Source organism: Lissotriton vulgaris, chromosome 3_1 (assembly GCF_964263255.1).
Source record: "Lissotriton vulgaris chromosome 3_1, aLisVul1.2, whole genome shotgun sequence".
Taxonomy (NCBI): Eukaryota; Metazoa; Chordata; class Amphibia; order Caudata; family Salamandridae; genus Lissotriton; species Lissotriton vulgaris.
In genome coordinates, this window is record NC_141689.1 from 104073742 (window position 1) to 104092848 (window position 19107).

Consider the following 19107-nt stretch of genomic DNA (forward strand, 5'->3'; position numbering starts at 1 on the left):
AATGCAGCCTGTACCTACAAGGCTACACTGTCCAGTACTTCAACTAGAAATGCCAAGGATATTACACCAATAACACAGTCTGTCAAGTCTCCCCCCTAGAGAAACTTTCCTCCCCTCACCAAGTCCTTGAAATGATAGAGAGGAAGGGATGGACAGACAAGCCTCCATAGGCTGCCATTATGTGTCTTAAAAAGGGATACCGTGCCTTTAAGGAACTCTAGTGACCCTCCGTATCCCAGCATGCACAGCCCACTCCTTTTACTTTCAGTTCTTTTTGAAGGTGCATAAAGCAAGGCATGTAGCATACATCACAGTACCATTTTCTCCCTCGGGAGGAGGGAGGGCGCTTACAACTATAACAGAGATACCCCTACTACAGAACTGGAGTTACAGGTAAGAAACTATTCCTTCTGTAGTATGGGATATCGGTGTATAGTCATAACAGTAGTGAATAGAATGGCAATACCATCCAAAAAACAACTCGGCGGTGGACAAAAATAGACAACACCACTACTGTGTGAACAGATTCCGCAGCGAAGCCTGCCCAACCTGAGCATCTGCTCTGGCATCAGAATCCAGACAGTAATGACTAGCAAAGGTGTGGACCGACTTCCAAGTGGCCGCTCTGCAATGGGAACATTTCTAAGCAAAGCTGTTGTAGCTGCTTTGCCCCTGGTAGAATGAGCCTTAGGCTTACCCCCTAAGGTCTTATTCGCTTTCTGATAACAGAGCTGGATACACAACACAATCCACCTAGAGATGGACTGTGGAGTAGTGTGGCTCACCGATTAGAGCGGCAGAACCCGAGGCAGAGGTCTGGCCCAGGACCAGGGTTCAATCCCCGTCGCAGCAGGGTCTTGGGCTCAATGTCCTCAGACCCGATAATTCTCGCCTCAGTGCCTACTACAATCATGGGTTCCACTCTGCAACTCTGGGCAATAGCTTGCTTAATCTCCACACCGGCCCTAACAACGCTAGGATGCCTGGCTTCACCTTGGGGGTGCCCAGGAGTGGACACCTCACAGGAACAGGCCAGGAAGGGTTCCACAGCGGTATTCGTACAGCGCTTAGAGACCCCTGGGTGATAGGCGCTATACAAGTGCAAATTACATTACATACATACAAAATGACCGGATTGTGATCACTAAAATGCGAATGTTTTGCACTATAAAAATAAACACAGGACAACAGGAGGGGGGACAAGAAAATGTAATCAATCACAGTATTACAGCCTCTGCCTGTAAAAGTAGGGATCCTGTTAATTGATTTAATTGTACTGGCTTCATAGAGATCCACTACTGCTTGGAACTCTTCCAGGCATCCCCCTGTCTATTATGCTCAAAGTGGGGTACGGCATATACTGTAGAATTACCACTATCCAATCTCCCCTGACAATCCTGTCTGCACGGATCTATATTAAAATCACCCAAAAGGATAATCGGATGGCAAGTGGTTTGATTTTCCCTATACTCCTCTAAAAAGTATTTTAAAATTAACAGATGTTCATTTCCAATTGAGCAATCTGCCAAGTTATAAAAATTAACTACCAAAAGTTTAATGGAGTTCTGATCCCTCAGTTCTCTGCTAAACAATGGGGTGTCCCCACTTCAACCCTTTTATACATCCACGGCAATTGAACAGAACAGAAGGAGCCCCCCTTTGGCTCTACCGGAGGAAGCAAATTCCGCTGGCTGGGAAAAAGATGTATAGCCATCCAGCCACCATTCTCCCTCTCTGTCCCAGGTCTCCTGAAGCCCCACCAGATCATACGAATTAATCAGCTGTAGCCACTTAGGATAATCTTTCTTAGAACTTAAGCCAGCAATATTCCAGCTCAAGATACCAAACATGGACATATTTTGATTGCTTAGTGCACAGGGCTTAATATTCTCGGGGTTAATACTCTGATTAGAAATAGCTGTTTTAAGTCAATCATTTTCATCCAGGGTAGTCGGGGGTGGTGATCTATTTACACTATGATTATTTTGTCCCTCTGTACTTGACATCAAAAGATTGGGTCCTCCCCCCTGTACATTTACTAAAATCCTTGTCAGTTGTGCACCAGATGGTAATCTCCCATTATTTGGGTTATTTACATATTGACTGAATCTTGTAGAGGTACACCCGAAACCTGTCTTATCCCCAAGTGTCCCAAAATTCTGAGTTTTCTCTTTATTTGGTGGATAAAAAAAAAGGCCAGGGGGAAAACCTTAATGCTCCCCTGAACCACAAGGTGCGCAGTCCTGCATATCTTCCCTGCCAGATCGTCTATCAAAATTTACAACCACACAGTCGCCCTAGATTTCCTTTGGATTTGGCCCTACCCAAGCTATGCGTCTTGCCATGATAATAAGAGGTGATACTTTGTAACCAGTGGGAAAATGGCTCCAATCGAGCCAATATTTTGCTTTTCTTAATAGATCCGCAGTAGATTCGTGGGTATTAACTTTCAGCGGTGGTACACCAGTGAGAACAACCACTAAATTATTTGCTTCTGGTGGCAAGAAAATTCGACCTACAGTAGGGGCAGATGTATTAATACTCGATCCTGGTTTAGGAACGCCAGATGTTTCTCTAGATATTACATTTAAGTACCCAGGAGTTTCCTTAGACACAGCTTGCGGAGGCCCCTTACTTCCTTCAACCACATCGCTGTATAATACACCAGCCTTTCTTTGCACACTACTGTTACCCCCGTTAATCATAGTGCTTTGGGCTGCCTCCTTACACCGAACTAGCGGTTTATCAACCCGTGGTTTCATGGCCAAACAGCAATTAGGGCATATACCATTGCCAGATATAACTTTATTTACTGTGGTAGTGAGAACTTCAATCTTGAGTTGCATGCCCTCAATTAGCTTACATAATTGATTGACTACACTAGTCAAGACAGCACTATCACCCCCTGGGGAAACAGAAGGTGTAGAAAATTCGGTAAACCCCCCCTGTTCCATGTCACTAGTTCCTGGTACAAGATCTTGAGAACGTGGCTGATTTGTATGGCCCACAGTCAGACATAACACAGACAACAACACGGGGCAGCCTGCCCAACAGAGAATGCAAGCCCCCCCACACGCAATGCCCCCGACAGGGCTAGCATGCAGCAAGGCTCAGGTGAGGTCATTGTTTGAGGAAACAGTCAAACAATGCCTGATTACTGGATAAATTGTTCCTTATTTAAAATAGAGGCACGCACAGGATGACGTGATGACGTCGTGCAGTCAGTTTAGGCAGTGTCAGGCAATGAGTGTCTTGAGCGGAGCGCGTAGTATGGGATCGCGAGCGCTAAACAACTTCGTTTGAACACGTACCTTGCCAATTATGCTGCCAAATGCCAGTGGATTTACGGGCAGTAATTAAGATTTGAAGATACCATCGAAGATAAACGACTTGAAAAAGGGTCTCCAGGCCGGACACAGCAGCAGTAGTAGCAGTAGTAGTAGTAGTAGTAATAGTTTCTCACGCTGCTTTGCCGACTCGAAACTGGAGACTGCACGCGTGGCTGTCCTGTTGGCACCTCGTTGCCAGTGAAAAGAAGTTATAGCAGCCAGATAAGTGTATAACTTCCTATCTATTTCCAACAGGATGGAGAGGAAGCAAAGTCTGCTTCTCCCAGTATCTTGTAACTGTCGTCCCTAAGCTTCCAGAACCCCTCCACGTAGGAATCCTGATCTTATATCAAGAATAGAGCCTAACACGTGGCAGCCATAAAATACCACTCCTACACAGCAGGATCTTTTGCTACAGGACTACCAAATGGTAGATGTTGCTAAAAAAGAACCACGGTCTAAATAATCAATGAATACGTTCACATTTCAAATGAAATATACCGAGGAAATATAAAAGGCTGAAAAAGTTGTACACAATCCCATTTCCACCTCTAGCTTCATAGAAGTCTAACAATACTTTGTCACTCTTCTAAAATCTTTATGCACAATGGTGCAATTCATATTTTCAGGATACATTTATATTCAGACAAACACCATTCCACTGCCCACTTTACCTTGAAACATCCCAGACACAGGAATTGATGATTAGGACATCTGGCTGCGGTCCGGTCCGAAAGTCTGCCAGAATGCTCTCCAGGTAATCAGAGTAAACCCGGGTCAAGAAATAGAAGCGCACAAGGTGGTGATCAGTCCGGTACTGGCGCACCTCCCGGTATTTCGTACCATTGTTAAGTTCACCAAGCCTTCCGCCTTCCACCAGAAAGTCACGTTCGAAGGAAAGCTCACCCTGCAGAAAGGAAAACAAACACTGGAGAGTCCGGGATCACAAAATTGCTGGTTCAAATCTGTAAAAGTGGCTTTAGGACTTCTATAGACTGACCCAAATCTCTAAAAAAAGGATTTTGTACAAATCCTCACCTTTACGATCAGTTTCTTCCCCCTCATCTCTGGAGGCAGTGATGCTAGTTACCAGCAATGACCTGGACAATGGTTCAAACACTGGATGGAGTATCAATCAGGGAATTTGCATAGCGCGCTACTCACCCGTTAGGGTCTCAAGGCACTGGGGGTGGTTGCTACTGCTCGAACAGCCAGGTCTTGAGTTGCTTCCTGAAGGCGAGATGGTCCTGTGTCAGCCAGAGGTGGGTGGGGAGGGAGTTCCATGGCTTGGCTGCCAGGTAGGAGACGGATCTTTCTCCGGCGGTCGCTTTGTGGACACGTGGGACGGTGGCAAGGGCGAGGCTGGCGGAGCGGAGCTGGCAGGTTGGTGTGTAGAAAGCAAAGCGGTTGTTGAGGTACCTGGGGCCTGCGTCGTGGAGAGCCTTGTGTGCGTGGGTGAGGAGTCTGAATGAGATTCTCTTGCTGATGGGGAGCCAGTGCAGATTCTTCAGATGGGCGAAGATATGGCTGTGGCGGGGGACGTCCAGGATGAGTCTTGCCGAGGCGTTCTGTATGCGCGGAGATCTATTCTGGAGCTTTACTGTGGTTCCCGCGTAGAGGGTGTTTCCGCAGTCTAGCCGACTGGTGACTAGGGCCTGGGTGACAGTCTTCCTGGTTGCGGTGGGGATCCATTGGAAGATTTTACGGAGCATTCGCAGGGTGTTTAAGCAGGACGATGAGACGGCGTTGACTTGCTTGGTCATCGTGAGGGAGAAGTCCAAGATGAAGCCCAGGTTGCGTGCGTGGTCTGTGGGTTTGGGGGCGGTGCCCAGGGCAGGTGGCCACCAGGAGTCGTTCCAGGCCGAGGGGGATGGTCCCAGGATGAGGACTTCCGTCTTGTCTGAATTCAGTTTCAGGCGGCTGAGCTTCATCCATTCCGCGACGTCCTTCATTCCTTCCTGGAGTCTGGCTCTGGCGGTGTCCGGGTTGTTGGTGAGGGAGAGGATCAGCTGTGCCGTCGGCGTAGGAGATTATGTTGAGGTTGTGTTTCCGTGCGATGGCCGCAAGGGGGCTCATGTAGACGTTGAAGAGGGTGGGGCTGAGCGAGGATCCTTGTGGGACGCCGCAGATTACTTCGGTAGCCGCGGACAGGAACGGGGGGAGGCGGACTCTCTGGGTTCTACCGGCGAGGAACGAGATGATCCATTCCAAGGCCGCACCTTGAATTCCGGTGTCGCTGAGGCGTCGTATCAGGGTGCAGTGGCATACCGTGTTGAAGGCTGCTGAGAGATCCAGGAGGTTGAGTGCGGTGGTTTCCCCGTTGTCTAGCATGGACCGGATGTCGTCGGTGGCTGCGATGAGGGCGGTCTCGGTGCTGTGGTTTGCTCGGAATCCGGACTGTGACGGGTCGAGGGATCCGTTAGTCTCGAGGAAGGCGGAGAGTTGTTGGTTGGCAGTCTTCTCGATGACTTTGGCGGGAAACGCGAGGAGCGAGATGGGTCGAAAGTTATTGAGGTCAGTGGGGTCCGCGGTGGGTTTTTTCAGGAGGGCGCGGAGTTCAGCGTGCTTCCAGCGCTCCGGGAATGAGGCTGATGCGAAGGAGCTGTTGATACATCGCGGAGTTGGGGTGCGATGGAGTCGGCTTTTTTAAAGATGTGGTGTGGGCATGGGTCGGTGGGGAAGCCGGAGTGGATGGTGCTCATCATGCGGGCGGTGTCTTTGGTGCTGACCGGGTTCCAGGTGCAGAGGGTGGCTGTTGGGTGCGCTGGTTCGATGGTCGGGTGGTTGGTCTGTGCGCCGAAGCAGTCGTGTACGTCGATCTTGCGGTGAAAGAACGAGGCGAGTGAGTTGCAGAGGTTTTGCGAGGGTGTGATGTCGTTGTTGCAGGCGCTGGGGTTGGAGAGCTCTTTAAAGATGCTGAAGAGTTCCTTGCTGTTGTGGGTGTTGTTGTCCAGGCGCTGTTTGTACGTAGTTCTCTTGGTGGTGCGGATCAGTTGGTGGTGCTTGCGGGTGGCGTTCTTGAGGGCTGCCATGTTCTCTGTTGTTTGGTCCTGGCACCAGGCGGCAGGTTTTCTTAGAGTTTATGAGGTCGTCCGTGAACCATGAGGCTTTTTTGCTGTGGGGTCTGCTGGGTGGTTTCTTCGGTGGTGCGAGTTCGTCGGCGCAGTCGGTGAGCCATTGTGCGAGGTTGCGGGCTGCTTCGTTGGGGTCTGTCGTGATGGTGGGAGGGTTCTGGCTGACTGAGGTGGTGAGTTGGTCGGCGGTGATTTTGCTCCAGCTTCTGTGGGGGGCCTGTTGTGGGTGGTGGTGGGTCGTAGTTTTCTTGAAGGAGAAGTGGACGCAGCTGTGGTATGTCCAGTGGAGTCCAGTGGAGTGGCTGAGGGAGATGTGCTTGCTGGAGGAGAAGACAGGGTCAAGCGTGTGGCCGGCATAGTGGGTGGGGGTGTTTACCAGTTGCTCGAGTCAGAGGTTGGCGATGTTGTCCAGCAGGGTGGTGGTGTTGCGGTCATTGTTGTTCTCCAGGTGGAAGTTGAGGTCTCCTAGGAGGATGCAGTCTGGGGAGGTGAGGGCATGCGGGCTTATGAAGTGTGCGATGGTTTCGCTGAATTGAGTGCGTGGTCCCGGGGGTCTGTAGATTAGGGTGCCTCTGAGGGTGGTCCTGGGGTCGGTGTGTATCTGGAAGTGTAGGTGTTCGGCGGCTGTGAGGGTGTCTTCCGAGTTGGTCGTGATTCGGATGATGTTTCTGTGGACAATGGCGATGCCCCCCTCCTGTTTGGTTGACGCGATCCATCCGGGTGATCTTGTATCCGTCCGGGATGGCTATGGCGATGTCGGGGGCTGAGGAGGTGTTCATCCAGGTTTCCGTGAGGAAGGCGACGTCCGGTGCTGTTGTGTCTAGGAGGTTCCAGAGTTCGACTGCGTGCCTGTGGACGGAGCGGGTGTTGAGCAGGATGCACTTGAGGCGATTCTTGCTGGTGGTATGCTTGGTGGGTGCTGGCCCGGGGTGGATGCAGGTGAATTTACAATCTTAGCAGGTGAAGGGTCCGTGGGTGCGCTTCGGGTTGGCCAGGTAGCAGGCGGGGTTCCGGCTGGTGTTGCGTTCGCGGAGGGTGACAGCGTTGTATGTTCGTCGGGTGCGTTGACATCGTCGTGATCCAGGGTTCCTGCCGCTGGGCGCGGACGGGCTAGCCTTTGGCGCACAATCGGCGAGCCCGCTGCGCGTACGTGCGGACTCTGGCCAGAGTGGGAGGGAGGAGGGAGAGAGGAGCAGTTGGGAGGCGGGAGTGGGGTGGCGAATGGGAAGGGGAGAGGGTCTAGAAGGGAGAGGGGGCGGGGCGCAGGGGAGCAGCAGCTGGGAGCGGGAAGCGGGGTGTAACGGCTGGAAAGCGGGAAAGGGCAGAAAAAGCGAAAATTATTATCAGGGTCACCACACAGGGGGAAAGAAACAGCAATCAGGGGAACCACACGAGCGGAGAACAACACTGCTGGCACAGGGAAGGAACAGATAAAAAAACGGAGTCACGGCCTCAGGGTGGCGGCGAGCGGGCAGTGGGAGCAGGGAGACTGGGTGTAATCAGGAGGAGCCACGTGGCTGGTGGAGCAACCGTCTGACGAGGTCAGGTGAGGTATGCTAGACGATTGGTCCAACGTCCCACCATAACACATGCAACGTATTCCAACATATGGATTGTGGAATAGGTTCGCGTTGGCTTTCCATAATCAATATACTCTGGGGGAAAAAGTGGTCCTCCGTTCCAAAAAAACAAGCTCTTAAACATTGGCCTTGGATTTGGGCCTAAATACAGACAGGTTGAGGGATATGTATTAGCAGATTACATTACAACAAATACAAATCATTACACACACTGGCTTAATTCATGAGGGCTCCTTACCTGCTAGAAATGGAACAAGCATTTGCAATGAAATTGGTCTCATATTTTCTGTTACAGCTATTGGTGCTGTAATGGATTTTTTTTTTACATATGCGAGAGAGAGTGCATGGGTGTGAAAGTGAAAGACAGCGAAAGAGAGATCTTATATAGAGAAACAGATATTTCCGTACATAAGTGAGAGGTAGAGTGAAGAGAGAAAGAATGAGAAAGAGTGAATGAGTGTTACAGCAAGGTCGAGTTATAGAGAGAAGGTGTTTAGATATAGGTGAGGGGAAGGAAGAGCTAGAGGGGAAAGATGAGTAAGGTGGGGAGGAAAGTAATGGGTGAAAATGAGGAGGCTACACAACCAAATAGAGTGGGATCAACGTACTTGGAAATGAAAAGTATTGGACCTTAAGATGAGTAAGCACATTGAAGCGGTCAGGACGTGTCTGGAAGGAACTTTGCCAATCACCCTCCGGCTGTGTATCCATTTCTATGACTGCACAGCAGGGGGGGTCGGAGGAAGCTAGGGTGTCTTATTGTCAGCCCGTTCTGTAGCGCTTGTACAGTATGCATGCTGCGGAACGTCCTAAAGAGGAGACATGACTCCCAATGACTCGACATACAATGTTTATTATGCATACATTGAATTAGCCTGTTGGAAAGTAGCTTTACATCACATGTCTGCATGAGAGACAACATGCACATGAATGTACGCACTACAGTGTTCAAATGCAGGCAGGCAGGAATGTACGCATATAACCTTGCAGATGCAATAACACTGCCAGCCAGGTACCCATTATCAAGGGGGGGGGGGGCGCTCATAGACTATCAGCCCTGAAGAAGTCCCTGGACGGGACGAAAGGCGTTGGCGGTTTCAAAAATCTTTTAAAGAAATGAATAAAGGATTAATTTGAATACAAGATCGACTCCTCTTTGGAACAAGCTTTGTTCTTAGATTATTACATCATTGCTATATTTCATGTTTAAAAGTGTGCTGGGCTATCTTGTATATTTGGTTTTGTGTAAGCCGGTCTTGATCCGCTTCTCAATTTTGGGGGTATAGGGAATTTTGCCCCCAACCCGTGTTCGCACCTTTTTTTCACGTTACTAGCGAAGTAATTTTGGGACCTGTGCAGGCATTTATGCCCAGATTCCCATTTTTGTGTTGTCAGCAACGTTTTATACGCTGGTTATAATGAAATCTGGAAAATCTCTTAACAGAAAGCAGCGGAGGGACACAGTGAAACTGATATAATTAACCTAGAAAAGCCTTGGCGGTAGTTGATAATGGTATGACTACATTAACATGGCACTATTGCATCTTCTGCTGTTGATATACTAGAACAGGATTTGTCCATACTAGAGCATGGCCAGTCTCAATTAAGTTCTATTATGTTGTTAAACTGGACGCTACAATCACTGCGGTCAGGTTATGTGCCCTGGTGATTTATCAACAGTACGCATACAAATTAACTAAGAAGCAGATAACAGCACAAAGAGGAACAAAATGTACAATGCTGCGTATTGAAACACTGGACCAATTACCTTTCAAGGTGGCGGAGTCGCCATCCACGGAATGGTCAATTCATGGCCATGTAACATTCCAATTCACGACTAGTTTCAATATTGCAAAGAACAGGCAGGCAGATATGAGGCGATGGGTAAGGAATTCATAAAGGAATCTTGGGTATTGCCATACAGATTTTGATGTGAGGACATGGAAGTGTTTATGCGGTACAAATGGCGAGATCTCTAAGTGGATCCTTCATTTGCCAGAATATCATGCTTTACAGAGCCTGTAATGGTTCAGTTGCAAACTTGCCCTGTCATTTGAAAGTGTCCTCGGCTGCCATGATTAATCTGGTATTCAGGTTGCTCTCGAATGGGAGTTACTTGATGCTGAATAATCAAGGTTGCTGTAGGATGCTTCCGGGCATCACAAATCTTGCCCTGTAGGTTCCAAGGTTACTTGTTGTATGCAAGTATTGTTGCCACTGACCCACACAGTCAGGAAGGCCCCCTTATGGCCTTTGTTGATGTATGCAAGTATTGTTGCCACCGACCCACACAGTCAGGGAGGCCCCCTTATGGCCTTTGTTGATGTATGCAAGTATTGCCACCGACCCACACAGTCAGGGAGGACCCCTTATGGCCTTTGTTGAATGTTTCCTTTACACGGTTTGAAACTCTGAGCTGAATGATAGCCATGCTTTTACAGAAAAGAGTGCCCTTAACCTTCATTCAAGAGACTTTTGAACTTCAGGTCGCACGGTCCTCAGCTGAGATACAGGCACTAATATTAACAAACTGCACTTTCCATTTCACCGAAATGGTACAACGCATCTTAAACATGTCCGATACGAAGGGTACAGTACACTTATTTAAGACCATGGGTTCTGGACTGCTAAGCACCTTTCAGACAGTCTTTGAAGTTATTCCCAACTTCATCCACTCCATATTTGGGAGCATTTTTGGAGGCCTTCCGCTGATCCTGTTACTTTTAGCAGGAATCCGGGTTGTCATTTTTCTACTACACAATGGATGTTCCAGTCACCAAGGAGATGGAAAAAACGCTCTTGAAGTGCCAATACACGATCGCATGGTACTCCATCTGGACACACCTCGCCTTCGAGACCTAAGCGAAACTTGGTTCCTATTGTTTCAACCAGTCTGGATTGACTGTTTTGCTTGCCCTCCGATGCTTCTGTCTGCGGACAACAATGTGTGTTGGATCTCAAACACTTCCATCGATTGTGCCACCAGATGTGGATGCTTAATTGGAACCCGATAACGGCCCATGTACTACTGAGTAGTCAGCGTATTCCCATGTTGATGTTTGTGTTCTTAGAGCCACCACAGGATGCTTCAGCTCCTGTTGGAATGGAGACTGGCTCCTCTACAAGTACGTAGGCCTTGGATGTCAAACAGGATTCCCCAGCATAGTCTGTAGGCAATACATTAGATAATCTGTGCTCGATTTACCTGATCTGTGAGGTGTTTGATGGAGCGTCGATTATGATTGCAAACAGTGATGTTGCGTCTCCCAAACAGGACAAACATTTGGCTCCACGTGCGCTGGGAAAAATGTGTCCCTTTTTCAAAACAACCAAATTTGAAATTTTAAAACAAAAAAAAAGTTTTGCTTCTGTTGCTGAACAGCATGGGTTTCAGGCACAGTTGTTCGAACAATTTATACGAACATATTATAATAGACTTCTACCGCTTATGTTACAATGTTAGCATTTCTTACTTGTTTTAATGGCCCTTTTTATGGACTTATTAGTGGTTTGGGTATTCTAGAACTACATGATTATTTTTTTGTAGGGTGTCCTGTCAGAGGAGGAGTGGGTGTAATGTTTCATACAGGTACTCCGATATAGGCTCAGGTAGTAACTAGACCCTTCACCTATATCTCCCCGGCAATTACACTACATAACAGTTCTCCGTACTGACCTTTTTCCTAGTTACGGTACTGCTCAAATGACATTTATGAATGAAGATTCTTGGAATCTCAGCAGGACAACATCTCTTGCATAGTAACTATGTAGAAAGGTCATTCCTTCTGTCATCCTAGACCGACATGACACCAAAGTAGTACCCTCAGGGGGGTCTACCTTGCTGTATGTCAACACCATATCTTTGCTGATGCGGGAGAGGAGAAAAAGGACTTCCATCCTAACACACCGACGTGCCTGCATGCAGACACTCCAGCTCACAGTGGTCCGACATCCCTTCCGGGCTTTCCATCTCGAGACCAAAACTGGGTCCCAATGTCTCTCACTTGAGGTAATGGGGTTGGCTTTATCTTAGGGAGATTTTCGGCTCATTACCTTCATAAATGCTAGGTTCACGTTGGTACATCTAGTTAGGGTTGCATCGTAGGAGTATGCATTATTCCGGTCATGTATTTATATATACTGCCTGTATTCGTTGTTTTAGCACTATGGTAGGGATCTACTATCCTTTTACTCTGTTGGTGCTTATAATCATTTATATTGGTTTCTGTCTAATGGTGGTTTCAGCACACCTATTTTACACTAGAATGCCACTGGTTCAATGATTTTTAAAAACACCCCCACTGTTTATTCTGTACATCTCTCGGAGATAAAGTGAGCACGAGTGACTGAGTGAAAAGTACTGTACTGTTTCCACATTCTCTCCTTGGTAAGAGGAGTTTACAGTGGCACTGTGAGCTAGCTGGTATACAGCTGAACACACCCAGTGGGGGTGCCTGGAATCAGTCTAGACACCAATCCCACAGTCTATGTTGAGCGTAAATCCTTTGTAGGTTAATAGGAACTACACAGCAGGTGAAGTGTTAGCAAGGGTTAGCAACAACCCAAAAACAACTGTTCATATTTAGACCATACAGGTTACCAAAAACAGCTCCGCCTTACATCACAGGAGACAATCAGGTTTTCACTAGAATCTAGTCAGTGTACAAAAAGGAGTAAAATGTGGAAAATAAACTAATTGTAATGAATTTGTGCCAGTTTTACTGAATAATTATTTTCCATCTATGCTCAGCCCTCTTATTAGACACATGGTTTGAGAATTAATTTCTGCATCAACTTTTCAGGTTACTAAAGAAAACCAATGTTGGTGTCAGTACTCTGTTCATACAATATGAAATGGAAACTAGATACTAACAAGGAAAGCACTTTACCTTCGATTTCAGCTGTGAGCTCGACAGATAAATATCCTTCTGCAAAAGCAACACCAGATCTTTATAAACAGATCGTTGAACTAAAAAAAATATATATAGTTGGTAATTATAAAGCAGCACAATGATTTCAAATTATCACTTATGCTAAATATGTCAGGTGAGAAACATTAAAAACAGTAAGACTAACTCTTCCTGGGGAAAATTAATATAAATTCTGCAAGACTTGACTTGTCTATGAACCCCATGTGATTAACAGAGAAAATGCTTTAAAAAGCACCCCTGAGAGGAGCTGTGGCTCCTCTAGCAGGTTGAAGGATCTTTCTCGCTCTACTTAATTTGAATTGGCAGAAGTTGAACTTTAAAAAAGAAACGCTCAAATTACACAGATTATGCTGATACAGTGCACTCTAGTTGGTAATAGTGATAAAGCTCAAAGCAGTAGGTATGATGGATTCATCATTGGGAAAAGTTTATTAGGAAAAGTTAGGATTATGTCAGGAAGACAACTATTATTGTGAACAGCATATGTTAAAACCAACAGATTGCTGGATAGATTATTACTACACTATACGAAAGCATAAAGACAAGTATTGTTCATATAAAACAGGCTGCGGTCCAGATGGGTTTCCTAGCGAGTTTTACGCAGGGTTTTAGATAGTTAAATATCAACTTTAAAAACATGTTTAACAAAATCTATATAAAGGGAGATAATACACCAGACTCATGGGCAGAAGCTAGTTACACTAATACTAAAACCAAATAAGGACCTACAGTTGATAAAGTCCTATAGACCTATATCTTTAATAAATTTGGATTGTAAGCTTTTTACAGGCATATTGGCGGTGAGAGTGGTAAAGGTTATAAAGGAGGTAGTCCACTTAGACCAGAGGGGTTTTATACCTTGGAGGCAGTTAAATGAGCTAACTATCCAGGTAATGGGGGCCATAGACATGGCTGAAGCCAATAAGGCACCTCTTGCAATAGATGCTGCTAAAGCATTCGATCAAGTTAGACATATCTTTAAGGAACTTCAAAAATCTTCGGTTTCCCCAAATAACTTTGTTCAAGCGATGAGGAGAGTGTACTCTTGTCCTAAAGCGAAGGTCTTGGTAAATGGAGTGCTGACAGACTGGCTTAACATCGAGGGGCACAAGGCAGGGGTGCTTGTGTCACCGCTTTTATTCAATCTTTAAATTGAGCCTTTTGTCAGCTGGCTTAGGATGGATTCTGTTATTCAACCCTTTAAGATAGAAGATTTAGAACTTAAAACTGCTCTCTATGCAGACGATCTGCTCCTTTATACAATAAATCCAACAGAGACCATACCTCGGTTATTTGAGATGGCAGAAAAATTTGGCGAGGTCTCAGGATATACAATTAATAAAGAGAACACAGAAATAATGGAGTGGAATCAAGTAAAACGATATCAGGGGGAAAAAAAAAAAAAAAAGAGTCAAATTAGGTATTTAGGGGCCCAGTTAGCACAGAATCTGGAGGATATGCCAAAAGTGAATTGGAGGAGGATCTCTAAAGAGGTTGCCAGTTTACTTACTCGATGGGCCAACCTCCGTTTAAACATCTATGGGAGGGTCAACCTTCTGAAAATTATAATTTTTTGAAAATCACTTTCTTATACAATTCAATCCCATTACTATTTAAGATAGAGGATATAGCCAAGCTACAAGGCAAAATAGGTACCTTTATATGGGCGACAAAGAGTCCCAGGATAGCCTGGAAACAAGCATTTGCAATGTAATAGGTCTCGCATTTGCAAACGTTTGAGCTATTGGCATTGTAAATGACAAACCTTTTATTTATGTGTTGGTTTAGAAGACAGAAATAAATGGCTTCGTCATTTACAATGCAATAGCTTAAACTTTCGCAAACGTGAGACCTATTGCACTTGCAATGCAATAGGTGTCGTATTTACGCAAGTTTGAGCTATTAGAACTAGTATTTGTGTTTTGGTTTTTAAAAACATAAATAAAAGGCATTGTGATTTACAATGCCAATAGCTTAAACTCACATAACTGCGAGACCTTTTGCATTGCAAATGATTTTTTTTTTTTTTTTTTTTTTTTTTAATGAGCCCAGATTTCTAACCTTATTCAGTACACCGAGTCCGATCAGATCGATCCAGCTTTTTGCCTCAGTCCAAATGCTGGTGAAGCGGCCCTCCTTACAATGAGACGTGCATTATCATACCGCTGTTGCCTTTCCAGGGCCCCCACCCTTCGGACAACAGGTGTGTACAGACTCCCCTCGGGACATTAGATGACCTGCCGTCCTCTTCACCGAGAGAAAGATGCTTAACCCCTTCGATGCTTATGACGGAACGGTTCCGTCATCAGCGTCGGTTGGGCTGTGCTGATGACGGAACCGTTCCGTCATGACCACACCCGTTTTTCGAATCTTCAGCACAGCGCGAAAATTCGCCCCGCGCTGAAGAGGCTAACAGGTCAAGGGGAGGGGCTGAGTCTAACAATACACATCTGAGTTGTGTGCAGTGTAGAAACAGCTAGCGTTGCTCAGTCTCAAGGTTTTTACCTTAAGCGAGGTCGGCTGCCTGCCACCAGATTTCTCCCAGTATCGTCGGTTCTTGGTTGGTGTGTTATGCACCGTACAGATCAGGAGACACCCTATCCATTGTCCGCCGCTTGTGCTGAGCGTGGCACGATGCAATCCTGCTCTCCAAGCGTCCCTCTGCTATCGTGCTATTTCCCCCACACTATACCCCTCCTGCTTCCTGTCAAATCATTTGCATATAGGTGTTTACACGCCAGGAGCCCTGTTGCTCATTAATTACGCACAGCCACTTCCTGGATGTAAATGTGCATTTGGCACTGCTTCTGTTTTCATCTCACAAGTCTGGCTACATTGAGTGGTTTGCGAGGGGTGGAGCTGGCACAGGGGTACCAGATGCAAACAAAGGTCAGAGTGGTGACTGCTGGCAGGGGCTCCCAGGTGTGAGTACAATTCAGTAAGATTCAGCCCCTCCCAGTCAGTGAAGTCTTCAAGCGACTTCTAGATGGGAGTCGGTGAATAATGCAGAGGTATCCCTGCTTATGAAACCAGTAAAGATTGTCGTAAGATTTGAACTATTAATTTGTCCCGATACATTACACAAGGAGACTGTCATTTTTTTTAGCATGTGGATATGAAGTGATTTGCCCACAGTCACAGGAAGGTGACCCGGCGCCGAGACTCTCCCGGTTCCCCAGTTCAAAAGTGGGCACCAATGGCCGTAGCAACACATCCTCTCCCTTGGCAGTGTTTGCACTGCGAAATGTCTTGCGCTTAACGGAGCAGGGCTGAATAGGACGAGAAAGAAGCTTTCTTGCAGGAGTAAGTGAACCCCTTTGGGCGTCTTCGGCTACAAAGTGCAGGGCAGGGCGAGCTGGCCCATGGCGGTCCTACTTTTTGGAGCTGGGAGGGGCCGGAGGAAGATCTCATGTTTTGCCCTGGGGGTTTTGCTTGAAGCAGTCTGTCTTGCTTCAGAGCTCTGGGGGAGCTGTGATGCAAGACTCCCCAACCACTATTTACAGACATCGGAGTAATGGAGACTCCCCCACAGGAATCTATAAAAAAAAGACAATCCTGTGGGCCCGTTCCCGACAGAGCATGAATTAATAATCGGCAAAACTCTGAAGCACGCACAGGAGGAGGTAGTTTATAGGCTTATAGGGGCAGAGACATGGGGCGAGACAAGACGAGGCTATAAGGGGCACGGGCAGGGATAATGAGTGACTCTCGTGAGGGGCTGAAAGGTTGGGGTCGGCAGGGCAGAGGGAATCAGGAGGGATTGTAGTGGTCAAATTTATAACAATATGTTCTTGGGAAGAGAGAACGGTACATGGCAGTGGCGGTTGTCAACATAGATCAGGTTTGGGCAAAGGCTGGTGAGGAAATATAAATTTTATGGTCAAGTAATGTTCCCTAACGTGTACCCCACCGTCTCCATGTACCAGCTTAAAGTGCATGTAACTTCCCTCCTGTGCCAGCTATGAAGACGCAAATACATTTGCGTCCAACGTTAACATGTCCTCTTTCAGACCCACCCTGAATGGGTTGAATATTCCGTTCCTAAGTATGCTATGCCAACGTCTTTTTGTAGTGTACTTTACACGTTTTTCAGCTCTGGCGAAGTAGGCCCTGAATTCTGCCATCGAGCCTTTTCCTGCCTTCTAACTCTGAACGCCTCAGCCTGGGCTGTCTCTGTACCCGTGACCTCTGCCTTACTCCCTGTGCGGCTAACGGCGCTTAGCTCAGCCTGCTGCCTGCCAAGACTGAATTCAACCTTCGAATTATCTGTTCCGCTCCTCGAAAATGCATTCCTACCTACTAGTTTAAGTAAACATTCCCCCGGCTGCAGAGCAAAGGGCCCGGCCTCACTGTCTCCGTGCAAGTAATTCATAGCCTCCGTTACCATGGTAGGTCCATGCCCCCTCGCATCTCATGCAGACACTTAGACGCTTATACACGCACTCACAGTCAGTATAGAATAGCTTCTGCCCCAGAGACCTTTTCCTTCTAGATAATATGGTTCCTAAACATCAGATACCAGATATGATAGAGGTACGAGTTGATCTGACATGCCAGACTTCTGTCTCTTTCCGCCAGTGTAAATGTCAAGTCCCCTGCACCCACCAGTTTCACGTCAATCACACGTCATGCAGCTGCGCGCGCATCCAGGCCTCAGATTTCTGCTGACATTGCCAAATTCTGCTTTGTACCCACCTACTCGTGACACTTGCATATGACGTTTCTAGCACACGCCTCTATGTTCACGCCTAGTTCACGCCTTCTAATTACGTATCACTACCACGTGTGTGCTCTTATCTTGTTTCTCTCAGCTGTTACGCCTACTGTATTGGTTTCTATTATATGATTTAAGTATATAAGCTATGTATTGTCAATAAAACATTGCTCTATCCCTTCCTGCACCCCAGTGGTGGCAGGAACACGATATCCGATCTGGTACCATGACCATTCCTTTTTAAGGAATAAACCCCTAAGAACTCTAACACCACGGACTCTGCCTCTTTCTTTCCGATTGAGTTATTTTTGTTAAAGTACTTACCTGCATAGAAATTAGGACGGTAAATCAAATATTTACCACATTATTTTGGCGCCCGAATAGGGACCCCTCCCCCACCCCACGCGCCGGTTGTTGCGTTGCAAGCTTTGCCCCCTGCCATCAGTCAAGACGGAACTACGCGTACCCGCAGGATTTCCTGTTTCTCCCTCTGGCCCACGGAGGTGACGGAGACTGCGATCAGCACCCAGACGAGGCGGTGAGGAGTAGGATCCCGACCAGAGCCTAGCCGAAAGAAGCAAGGTCCGAGGTGTCAAGAGGCCCACCAGTTTCCGAAGTATCCACGTGTCGAGTCGAGTCCAGTCCGGTCCAGTCCAGTCGAGTTTTCCGAGGCCTTCCGATTCCGTGCTTCCCGGTGAGTACCATTGCTGGGACGTATCTAGACGGGTGCATTATTATGTATCCGGTAAAGACGGGTTTGGGTACACAAACACGGTCTGCACTGTCTTCGACAGTGTATCTGTGCTGTTTAGCAGTACATCCAGTACCTAGGGTAGAGATATATGTTCAAAATGTTTTTCATGTGATTAATGTCGTGGTATGAGTGATTGTTTAATGTGCATTATTGTGTTTTCGTGTAACTAGTTGTGTTCAGAGTTAAGTAGCAAGGATTGAGTATACAGTATTAAGTGAACAAGATGCAGTTTTTCAATAAGTTAAAGCAGATAGGAACTAGGAAAGGGATACTAGAGGAAGAAATTCCTATCCCCCCTAGGGACACGCCTGGAAATTTCATGTACCATAAGCATGGCATAGACGCCATATTGTATCTAGATTTATGGGCCGATTATACTAAGCACCTAGAAGAAAGACACAGATGGCCCGTTACAGGAACGTGGGATGCTGAGTGCATCCTGAAAGTAGAAGAAGCACTATGGAGAAAGAAAGCCAGACAATCACAGAAAGATGCCATAGAATTATGGCGTAAAGAATCACATAAACGAACCGAGAAAGAACTACGGAAAGAAGACAGACTTAGGGAGGCATCGGATAAAGTCCGAGAAAACGAATTAGTTACTGAAGGAATCCGAGTAAAAGCAGAACAAGTAGACCGCGCACGAAACAATCTTGTAAATGGCATGTACTTAGTGGCCGAGGGTTCGCCTGAAGCCACTTCAGAAATACCGAAAGATCTGCCGT

At 46.8% G+C, this 19107-nt stretch overlaps 1 protein-coding gene across 1 annotated transcript in view; it reads right to left on the bottom strand.

Moving 5' to 3' along the window:
• Positions 1-19107, bottom strand: part of LOC147726038 (PC-esterase domain-containing protein 1A-like) — a 207012-nt gene that overhangs the window by 149003 nt on the left and 38902 nt on the right. Inside the window, exons 2-3 of the mRNA XM_086960152.1 lie at positions 12873-12952; positions 4004-4236 (exon numbers count right to left, since the gene is read on the bottom strand). Coding sequence (XP_086816278.1) covers positions 4004-4236; positions 12873-12952 — 313 coding nt within the window. The remainder of the gene's footprint in view (positions 1-4003; positions 4237-12872; positions 12953-19107) is intronic.